The sequence below is a fragment of the Megalobrama amblycephala genome, linkage group LG19 (genome assembly GCF_018812025.1).
Source record: "Megalobrama amblycephala isolate DHTTF-2021 linkage group LG19, ASM1881202v1, whole genome shotgun sequence".
Classification (NCBI taxonomy): domain Eukaryota; kingdom Metazoa; phylum Chordata; class Actinopteri; order Cypriniformes; family Xenocyprididae; genus Megalobrama; species Megalobrama amblycephala.
Window position 1 is genome coordinate 12,405,642 of NC_063062.1, and position 11,912 is coordinate 12,417,553.

The 11,912-nt window shown below is 37.3% G+C and overlaps 2 protein-coding genes across 2 annotated transcripts in view; both read left to right on the top strand.

The window, feature by feature from the left end:
* Positions 1-10,485, top strand: part of iqch (IQ motif containing H) — a 30,869-nt gene extending 20,384 nt beyond the window's left edge. Inside the window, 6 exon segments of the mRNA XM_048168482.1 lie at positions 1-189; positions 4,017-4,187; positions 6,645-6,770; positions 6,859-6,920; positions 7,326-7,434; positions 9,949-10,485. Coding sequence (XP_048024439.1) covers positions 1-189; positions 4,017-4,187; positions 6,645-6,770; positions 6,859-6,920; positions 7,326-7,434; positions 9,949-10,086 — 795 coding nt within the window. The 3' untranslated portion in view covers positions 10,087-10,485.
* Positions 10,486-10,653: 168 nt separating this feature from the next.
* Positions 10,654-11,709, top strand: lg19h15orf61 (linkage group 19 C15orf61 homolog). The gene is made up of 2 exons (XM_048168484.1): positions 10,654-11,359; positions 11,444-11,709. The coding sequence occupies exons 1-2, from the start codon at positions 11,017-11,019 to the stop codon at positions 11,569-11,571; spliced, it is 471 nt and encodes a 156-aa protein (XP_048024441.1). The 5' UTR covers positions 10,654-11,016; the 3' UTR covers positions 11,572-11,709.
* Positions 11,710-11,912: the final 203 nt, after the last annotated feature.

The following is an 11,912-nucleotide window of genomic DNA, read 5'->3' on the forward strand; positions in this document are numbered from 1 at the left end:
GGAGATCAACTGCGTGGGCCCAGTGGGTTGGAAGTGGTGGGCTGCACTGTACCCCAGTCCTCCATCTGCCCTGACGTCCTGCACTCCGTCTGTAATCGCATAGGTCAGGCCTGTCAGCAGCGCTCCATCATGGGCCACCTTTCCCTTGATCTAGTCACCTTTTTGGATCCCAGCAACCTGGAGCAGCAGGTTAGAGAACCAACTCAGTCTTTAAAACACTTTCAATATAAAACACTTTATTTTTACACTACCATTTAAAAGTTTGCGGTCAGTAAGTTTTAGAGTTATAATACTTTTATTCAGCAGGGATGCATTCATTTTTTTGCATTACAAAAAAAATTGTAATGTAAAGATTTACGTTACAAAAATGTATTTCAAATAAATGCTGTTTTAAAGATTGATTATAATAATAAATGTTTCTTTAGCACTAAATTACCATATTAGAATGACTTCTGAAGGATCATGTGACACTGAAGACTGGAGTAATGATGCTGAAAATTCAGCTTTGCATCACAGAAATAAATTACATTATAAACTATATTGAAACGAAAACAGTTATTTTAATTCGTAATAATATTTCACAATATAACTATTTTTTACTGTATTTCAGATAAAATAAATGCAGAGACTTTTTTTAATTGAATGGTAGTGTATATTTTATTTTTTTATATTTTACAGATATGAAGCATTGAATAGTATTCACTTATAGTGTACAATTGAGTATGAATATAGATAAGATTTAGGTTAAATTTATAGGTATGACATTTCCATTCACATTTCTCAGACACTTTTATCCAAAGCAACTTGGTATACGTTTTTATTTGTAGAGTTTTCTAGAATCAAGCCCAAAACCTTGGTATTGCTAGCGCCATGCTCTACCATTTGAGATACAGGAACAATGGAAGCACTCAGCTCTATCTATCTTTCATCAAACAAGCTCGCTCAGAAACAAATTGACCCTTAAATGTCAGTGGTGTGTTTTACAGCTCTATGAAAACAGAACCTGCCATGTTAAGAAGCTGTTGAAAATGATATGGGATCTGACATGTGGCACTGTTCTGTCAGAGCCCATAACACCGTTCTCACCTTAGAATATAGATAGTGTGAGGGTTCAATCGACTGACCCGGGGCTCTTATTGAGATGTTATAAGATCACTCCTAGGTTCCCCTTAGGAGCTGTACAGCTGAGACAATGACGGGTGACTAATGTGCCAAAAGGCTATCTAATAAACCGTCAGGTCTTATTGTGTCAATAAACTAATTCGCCTTTTAAGGCCTTGCCCCCTGACCTTACAACACCCCAGCTATGTACTGGTGTCAGACAGAAGGTCAGGCTGGAGTGTCTTTTCCTTTAGACGTTGGGGTTCTTGGTCACTGTCGAAGACAGATTGAACAATATGTTGTTTTTCTAGCACATTACTGTTCTCAAGTAAATAGAAATAGAACATTTTGGCTTGGTTATTTGCAAGATTTTCCCCTTCCTTTTTTCAATTTCTGCAAAAAATACAGTAGGACGCTACATTGAGTAGATTTTAGGGACTATATGTACTTTAGAAATGCTATCTAAAGAGCATTTTATACCTAATTTTTAGACTGCATAAGCTAATGTAGTAAGGTTGTAAACAGTTAATTTAGATGTTAATTTAGACCTCATTTTTAAGGTTACTAAATAAACATTTTTTACAGTGCAGAGCCACCCCTAACAGTAGGAGGCTAACTAGCATTCCTCGCGTTTCAGATCGTGCACGGTTTGCTTTGCATCTCTGCCAAAGGACATGACAACTGAAAAATCTCTGTGGGGGAAAGGGAGGGGATACATTAAAATAAATTCAAGTCTAATGCAGAAAAAATGAAATGGATTTGACCTCACTGACCTTACTGTGTTGGATATTGATTTAGTCATTTTTCAAAACTTGTGTTCCTAAATTTAGGTCTGTTTATTAAGTCATGGGATGTTAATATCCCCTGTGGAAATGTTGTACATAGTGCAAATGATTAGTGAGCAAAGAAGTGATTATATAACTAGGCAACATGATGCATAATTAATTAGAGCACTGTGATTTTTATCAATGATCCTTGCTGGCAGGCCTAAGATGGAAATGTGTCTTGTCACATTGTTCTTTTAGCGGTCCAATTCCCTCTGCCACTAGAGGGTGGCAGAACACACTCGCATTGAATTCACTATATCTATCACTATTTCAAAAAGAAGACCTCCTCTCAATTGTTCTTAATGTTGGAGGGCCTGTCTGGAGATGGACAGACATTTTGGAGTGAGCCAAATCTTAGTGTTCTAATCACTCATGTATGTGCTTGAAGTGTAAGGGTTCAGAAAAATAGCTTATGATGTTTACTTAACACAGTGAAAGTCAGTGATTTATTTTTACAGCATCATATTCACATACTATTTATCACTCTGAAAGGGTTAGTCTAGTATGAAATGCTATAGAACAGATATGTTTTCAAATGAATGTCATATACTGCTGTTTTAATCATCGACTCAGTTGGCATGCTGTGATTTTAAAATAGATGATTGACTTCGGAAGGCAGAGAACAGCAGCTTTTTTGGATAAATTACTCATCGAGGTGGAGTGTACTTTTCCACAGAAAATTTCACACTTGAATCTCATACCCCAATAGAATGTCTTTTAGTCCTGCAAATGAAAGTAATTGATACATTCTTCTGATTGAATAGCACCAGGATTCTCCATATTGTGCATTCACAGAGGCACGGGATGAATTTTATTCAGCGTGTCTTACTGAGAATAAACTGCACACACAATTAAAACCGACAAAAGGAATTCGGGCGGATAAATCCAAACATCACTGTCCCATCTCTCCTGGCACAGAGGAAGACAGATCTGCCAGACTAGTGCTAACCTGTCTCTATTTAAACATCAATTTACATTCAAACCTGTTGCTAAAAGCAGTCTGTATTTTTTTGTATGTGTGGGGGAGAGGTGGGTCGCATGTGTTTGCCCTTGCAGGCTTGCCTCACATTGTGTGCGGAGGGAGGCTCAGCTGCAAGATTGCAGTTTTTAATGAAAGTGAAGGGGCTATAGAAGACAGGTACAATCTGGGCGTATATATCAAGCGCCTTTGTTGAGGTTGACAATGAAGCAGGCTTGGCTGATTCTACAGACTGGCTAAATGGTCCCACCTATCCCACAAGCACAGGTATTAAGTATGGACGGGAGGCACTGACTGCTGGATGAATTCAGCTCTATACTGAGGTCTTCCTGTGAGTCATCACTCTACTTGATTCCTTTACAAGGGCTTATTTGGACAGGGATTTGTGCTTAGTTTTTAAAGAGCTTTGAAATTGTCACATTTTGAATTAACTACTTTTGCAAGCAAAAAAAAAACATAAAAAGGTAAAAACAATGTGGTGGACATCATAACATTTTCTTTTAAATAGTTACAAAAAGGAATTTTTAGAAGTTATTATATACTGAAATTAATTCATGCTTGCAATTGAATTAAAGCCAGTGTAAGATGATGATGATTTAGTGCACTGTATATTTCAGCATGTGAACGCTGAGCACAATGCTGTGATCAGAAAGTGATTTCAGCAGCCGGCCCACCATTTGCATTTGCTGGCAGCAGCGTTTAGGTTGACAAATAGGGACGACAGGAGAGTCAGCCAACTGCCACTTAGTTATTAACAACTCCTTCAGTGGTGATTTATTTGCCACTTTTTGAAGAAAGGGCATAGCTATTAGATTATTATCAGGGAAAATTAGCCCTGTTTAAGCATAAGGCCACGACTGGGCCTGACCCCTTAATATCCTTATAATGATGCCATTAACCATACAGATGTGAAGAGTCTCCAGTTGGGCTTTAGACACAGTATGTTACTCTCTCTCTCTCTTTCTCTCTCTCTCTCTCTCTTTCATACACACATAATCTCTGATTTTGAGCTCTATTTTTTTCGCCCTGCAAATACAGTTGTTCATCTGTCTGTTTGTTTTGGATTTTTTGTCATTGTCTTTTTGTGTGCTGGTTTGTACTGTATTTAGGTATGGGCTATTGATCTTGACCTGGGCTACAGTAACCAGCTGGCCATGACTCAGATGATGCTCATGATGACGAGGGGGACGCTGGACTGCCGCACCAGTAAATTGGAGGTTTCTCCTCCAGTCAGAGATGTGAAGTCTTCCGTACGACATGTAGGAGTAAAGACCAAAGCTGTAAGGATCTCTAATTTCAAGTAAAATATCACTCTTTCTATTGGCATTAAAGGGTTAGTTCACCCAAAAATGCTCACCCTCATGTTGTTCCAAACCTGTAAGACTTTAGTTCATCTTCTGAACACAAATGAAGGTCTTTTTAATGAAATCTGAGAGCCTTAAACCCACTTTATTCACAAAATATTAATCCCTTAATATTAATAATATTAATGCATGTTCATGAGAGCACCACGATGCATGTGTGTTGTATTGATGCGAGAGCAGACGTTGTTGCGTGAATGCGCGTTGGAGATTAACGTTTTGTAAATAAAGTTGTAAAACAAAAATTTTGAGCAAACAAATCACTCGTGTCACTTCATAAAATTGGGGTTAAACCATTGAAGTTACATGGATTACTTTAATGATGTCTTTACTACCTTTCTGAGGCTTGAAAGTGGTAGTTGCGTAGGCTGTCAATGGAGGGACAGAAAGCTCTCAGATTTCATTAAAAAAGATCTTCATTTGTGTTCCGAAGATGAACGAAAGTCTTACAGGTTTGGAATAACATGTGGTTGAGTAATTCATAACAGAATTTTCATTTTTGGGTGAACGAACCCTTTAAGAAGAGATGATTGTTATATTCTGGATTTGAAATATGGTATTAAAACATTTGTCAGATATTCAAGACTTTATATAGTTTAGTAATAACCTCGTAGAGATCCAAAATTAAAAATTCTGCTACTTACTCACACTTATGATGTTCTAATCCTACTCTACCATTCTGAAGTTTGGGGTTGGTACGTTTTTTTGAAAGAAGATTCTTATGTTCTCGAAATGTGTCATGTGTCACATGATCCTTCAGGAATCATTCTAAAATGCTGATTTCATGCTCAAGAAACATTTCTTATTATTATCAATGTATAGTTGTGGAAACCGTGATAGATTTTTCAGGATTCTTTGATGAACAAAGTTCAAAAGAACAGCATTTATTTTAAATGGATGATTTTGTACAGTCTTTACTGTCACTTTTGATCAATTTAATTTAACATTTGAATGGTGGTATATATGACTTTCTTTTTTCTGTGGAAGGAGAAGTTTTAATGATCATGCTATTCTCATCCATACAAGAAAAGTGGACTATTGGCTGTCAAAAAACCAGCGTATGCACCTTGTGTGTTTTATTCCAAATCGTCTTTAGCCATGTGACAGTGTGAGGAAAAGACTGAAATTGAAGTAATTATTCTCTGAAAATCTTGCCTTGGAAATCTTGCTTGACAGCCTTGGTCACCATGGAAAATGGCAGCTTGTAAATTCTGCTATAAATAACAACCCTTTTATGTTCAACAGTAGAAATAAAGTCCTATGGGCCATAAGGGTGAGCAAATGATGACAGAATTTAAATTTTTGGCTGAACTATCACTTTAAACGTTAATGCTCTGAACTGGGATGCTTTCAGCTCTTTAAAGCACAAGAATGCTATTATCCAGAATGTGTTCCTTGAGACCGGACCAAAGAGCAATAAGAGTCCTCTGCTGGATATTATCCCGATAAATCACCGCATCCATAAAGATTGATCCAGCTAAGCTTTGTTGTTTTATTTTGGTTAAATACAACTAAACGCTGTAATTACGCTTCCGACCTGATTGGTGTTTAGAAGAAGCTGAATTCATTATCATTTTGATAGATGAGCCTAAATAATCAGCCCATAAATAATGCATACCATATTCATTATGCATGTGTATGCATGCCTGAGCACCTCATCAACCTGATGCCAGCCCCTAAACAATAGAGTTCCTTTATTAGCGGCAAACCGGAGTTTACGCTTGTTAATCTGCGACTTGTATTATTTTATCAAACATTCATTTAGTTTGTATGTCCTCATATCGCCTGGCTCCCGCCTGCCTGTCTTAATGGCTCCGGCTTTGGCCATCATTTAGGCCTAGAATATTACAAACACAATTAAAACCCTGCAGGAAAAGCTTTTTATTGTTGTTTGAGGATAGTGTGTCTGACAGCTGAAAACAGAGTTCCATAGAAGAGAATTACTCATGCCCCGCACACCGTGCGAGGGCTTTACCCTCCGCTTCATATCTGTCACTGAGAATATGCCTCATGCCCGCTACGAGTCCTGCGAGTCCTGCCACTCTTAACTAATCCGCTCCTGTGGCGTTCTTTTAGACACATCTTTTATCTGCCGTGTCTGTGAGCATCGTTGGGTTTTAGAGGAAACCTCTCTGTTTTCTGCAGCGGTGTAACCTAATAACACAGGACTCTGTCTCCCTAGTGCCCTATATGACTGTGAGACTAATGCCCCTTTCTCCATGTGGGCTTTTGAAACTCTTCTATTTGTTTCTAGCATGGCTGTTATTGCTGTCCCCGAGAGGTCAATTTATCATTTAGATGTACCGGTCAAATTTTTAGCAACAGAATCACGTGCAATTTGTTGTCTAACTCTCTGTGTGTATGTGCTCTCCTCAGCAAACCTCCGTGACCAGTCGCTTTGCAGTGATGTGCACCCGACTTCTTCACACCAATCTTTCTTTGGTGTATTATAGCACTTTTTTTCTGATGTGCAAAGCACAGGGCATAGGCTATGATGTCAAGGTAAAACCTCTGCTTGTGTCCCAATAATACAACTGGAGTTCTTTGATTGCAGAGCAAGTGTTTTTATATGCTTCTGCTAATGTTTCAGGCAAGGCAAGGCACCGTGTTCGCCCTCCATGACAGCAGAGATAGAAGGAGTCTTGGCATGCTGTGAGTTCCCACATGAAGCAGGCAGACGCATTACCCTTTCTCCAGCTCTGTTTTTCTTCCTCTGTCCCCATTACCACTAGAGATATATCTAGACCTTGAGCACACTCCCAAGAGCAGATTAAACATTATGTAGTGAATACCTCAACCTGAAATGTGTCAGCCCTACAAAATACTGCCGAGTCGAATTAAAGGCATTCATCACATAAATCCTATACCTATCGCATTGAAGCCCTGCTTTCCTTCCTCATTTCTCCCTAAAGAATAGCACACTCTTTAAGGCTGAGAGTTCTCATTAAGCTCCTTACAGCCCCACAGCCAAACAAGGTGATTGTTTTTTTGTTTTTCTCTGATGATGGTTCTGGGGGATCATTAGTAAGCTCGTTTGTTTCTGTGTGTCGTTAACAGAACAATCTCAGAGAATCTCCAGGGAGCGCTGCTGACCTTTGCTCGCAACCTGTCAGTCATTCATCAGGAAATATCAGCTCCAAATATGCAAGGAACAAACAATTTTAAGGTATGCGGATGTATTTTTTGGACCCTGCTCTGAAAAGTCCTTATGCTAATGGTATGTTCTCTGCTTCACTTTAGTCATTGAAAAAACACTATTCGGATGTTTCATGTTCAGGTCATGTATCTACAAATTAGGACAGAAATCATAAGCATTTTTGACAGTTTCACCACATTAAAGGGTTAGTTCATCAGAAAAAATGAAAATTCTGTCATTAATTACACACCATCATGTAGTTCCAAGCCTGTACGATTTTCATTCATCTTCGGAACACAAATTAAGATTTTTTTGATGATATTTTGATCTCCTCCATAGACAGCAGTTTAATTACCACTGTCAAGGCCTAGAAAGGTACTAAATACATTGTTAATACAGTGGTGCAACCTTAATGTTATGAAGCGACGAGAATACTTTTTGTGCGCAAAAAAAAAAAATTTAAAGCTGCAAGCAGCAATGAAAGGGTCCTTGCACCCTGGCTAACCATCACCTGGTGGCCTTAGGAAAACTGTGAACAGTGGACGATATTCATTTAAGATTAGACTGACCAAATATGATGTTGATCTGATTAAAGCTCTAGGAGGAGTTCATTAAAGTACAATGTCTGGAAATGGCAATAACTGCAAAAAAATTCCAGAGAAAATTCAAAATATCTCACTTCCTGTTGGGTTTTCAGTTTTTGTACTCAGGGACTTTTTTTGTAGGTATTGCGCTGTTACATGTGTCTCCTGAATTTCATACCTGTACGTGGAACTTAGCTCAAAAGGTGCGTAGTTAAAATTTTGTAGGTGGCGCTATAGAGCCATTTTGCCACACCTAATTCTGAAACCAATATCAGATGTAAAAGTTCACCACTTCTGACGCGTGTGCAAAGTTTCATGAGTTTTCGAGCATGTTTAGGCCCTCAAAAATGCGATTCATTTCAGAGAAGAAGAAGAATTGACCAAGCAATTACAATATGGTCTAATAACGACTTTATTCAACAATCTCTTCTCTCCCCTGTCAGCAGTGTTGTAGAAAAGTGTTTTAAAAGTAATGCATTACAATATTGCATTACTTCCTAAAAAAAAAGACATTACTTTCTATGAAAAGTAATGTTACATTACTTTTGCATTATTTTTTCTCACCTGGGCTGGTCTTGCTTTTTTGTTTTTTAATAACAACAAAAAAAGGAAAAGCCCTTTCACACCAAAAGTGAAATGAATATTCATGCATATTTACACCTGTACTTTATTCATTTCGAGGAATACTGAATGTTTTTGTGCAAGTGAGATGAGTAAATGTATATTTGTACATTTAGTCTAGAACTAAAATAACCATCATGTTTATACAGCGCACACAACACCTCTGCACTTTATTTCTCTCAACATGGGGACAGGAGAGCTGTCAGTCAATAAATGTGAAACAGTAACACGTTACTTATTTGAAAAAGTAACTTAGATATTTTGTTGTGAATTGAAAAAATGATGTTACTTTACTAGTTACTTGAAAAAGTAATCTGATTACATAACTCAAGTTACTTGTAATGAGCTACCCCAACACTGCCTGTCAGTCTCCTATGCTGTTGTACTCACAGTGCAGCGCTTCCGTGTTCTACATTAGAAAACTGACTCATTATTACTATGGGGGATAAAATCAAAAATATCTTAACGACATGAGGGTGAGTACTTAATTACAGAAATTTCATTTTTGTTTGAACTAACCCTTTAAAAAAAGAATAGTTTTAGTGCTTTTTGAACATTCAGGGTCACTTTACAAAGACAAAGAATGAACTGACAATCAAGTAATTAACACAAATATATCCACAACACAACAGTAAGAATCAGTCACTCAGTAGAGGAGTTCCTTCAAATCCACTTCTCCACTACTTGCTCCAAAAGGCTCTGCGAAACTTCATGCTTCACATTATTCAAGGTTGTTCAATTCAATTTGGGTGTTTTTTGGTTATTATTTGAGTCAAATTGAGTTTTGATACAACAATTGTCAGCATATCACCTTTGGCAAATGGTGAATAGACTGGACCATACAAGTGTAGTGAAAAAAAGGGTTAACGGTTTGCACAAAATATTTGTCACAATCTTGTTTATACATTCTATTCTAAATAAATTACTGTAAGTATTATAACTAAAGTTTATTATTATACTAGCATCATACCAAAGTTCTCAGCTGAGGGAATATTTTACTTGAGTACATTTTTTGAAAGAAAAAAAAAAACATGCCAATTGTCTGTCATAATAACATCTTATACAATACACAAGGTATTTATTACTTATTCATTTATTAAAGTCAAGGCTTTATCTCTGGCCATTATCTGCAGCTGAAGTCATACAAATGTAAAATGTTGTGGACATTGTCGGACATTGTGAGTGAATTGGAGATTCTTTGACACTTGCTAAATTACTGCATTCAACACACTATTACTTAATTTTATAGAGGAATTTTCATTCACTGTTCAGTGGTTAGAGGTTACGATGTCTGTAGTCAGACATATACTGAATGTTTGCTATTGTTTGCTTTTACAAGGGCCTTATCAAGGACATCGAGGAGGTCCTGGGCATGACTATACAAAACCAAACCACATCTCAAGAAGAAAAGGAGATTTCTGCAGTCAGAAACGAACAGATTTCACCTCATAAACCTCACAGACCAACCCCAAAATAAATCAACATAGTTATACCCTATCATACAATACCACATTTGTGCATTCAGTTATAATTGCTGTCAACAAACATTTCTGTAGAACTCGGTTATAGCTGTAAGGTGGTTAAGATACATCTTGTCCATGACCTTTTTTAGGTCACATTGTTATAGGGATCTAAAATGTTGTGCAGTTTTATTTTTGTTTGTAAACATTAACAATGCCAAAGCAAATGATTGATGTGCCATTTATGACATTTTCATAGCTCTTCACAGGTAGAGACTACCTGAATTATGTTCCAGGGACACAAAACATACTGTAACTATGCATTAATTATATATAATATATATAATTACATATAATTAATATATTAATTATATATAATACTTAGATGTACCATATATAGTCAATCTTAGGTTATAATGAATTGTATAACTAATGTTATATTACTATATTGTATTTTATGTGTAATTCCAGATATGATTGGAAGTAAGTGGGCATGAGAATAAAGATCCATACTACACATACTGCAGCCTCTATGCTAGAGCAAATAGGAACAAAAAAGCGCTTGGTTGTTTCTTCCCGGAGAAGATATTTATCGTACCGCTGAATGTTATATTGAACACCTCACAATAATTTCTGCGAAAAACTAACACATTAATCGTACTTTCGTCAAAGTAGCAATGTAAATGTTTGTAAGACGAGTTTTAAAGCCGCTCCGGTAAGTTGTGTAACCTTCACTGACAACCGAACCGGGGCTAAGTTATTTTAGCTCTGACTAAAGGTCACAAAGCTGCTGCTTGTTGCGGTTTGATACTCTTTATTTCTCGTGGCTATGTAAACAAGCTGTCACGTTGGTTAATTTATTTTTTATGATGAAATAATGACGTGACGCGCCAACAGTAGCTCTAGAAACGCATTTTTAATATCAGACTTTAAGGGTTTACTCAGAAATGACAGAAATTCTGCGGAGAATCCACAGCGGCATCCTAAAAGTGGCGTTGTTCCCCAGCACATTTGGGAATAAAGCGCTTCGTCCTGTCGCCTCTGAAGTATTAACATGTCACCTCACACAGCGCGCGCTCCCGCCCTGGACTTCGTTCTGCGTGCGCTACCGTGATGTCATCAATGACCAGTTCGGTCTGTCCAACTTCAACTGGCAGGTGAAGGGAGCGAACTACCACATCCTTAGGACTGGTGCTTTCCCTTTCATCAAATACCACTGCACCAAAGCGCCTCCACAGAACCTGGACTTTGAAAATATGTTTTTTGGTGCACTGAAAGTCATCAATCTTGGTGAGTTTAAATACACGTTCTATCTGATGCTTCTGAAAACACTCCAAAGCCATTTCTAATATGTTTTTCCTCTCTTTCTGTAAGGTATCCCATGCTTGGCATATGGCTTGGGCTCATGGATGGTAGTTGGTGTGACGGAGACAGTTCAGACATCTGCAGGACCTGTTACGGTTTACTTTGCATACAAGGAGGTGGAGGGCGCTCAGTTCTAACATCAGAGACACAAGGACACTCGAGTTTCACAGGCCAATTTTTGTCTTACAGAATCTCTGAAAATGTATGCAAATGGCCTGGAATGAACAAATGCACTTTTGCACAAATGATAATAAAATAAAATTATTAATTTTCAATTTTGGGTTTTTCTTTTCAATATAAAACAAGTTTGGTAACTACAAATTAATAAAGACAGTGAAAACAAAATAAAACTCCAAAAATAAAGTTCTATTAGCATTATTTAACAATAGTATTTGCCTAAACTATATTTTCCCTAAAGTTTGAGAGATATGTGAAGCTATTTAAATAACCAATTATATAACACTTTACAATAAGGTTT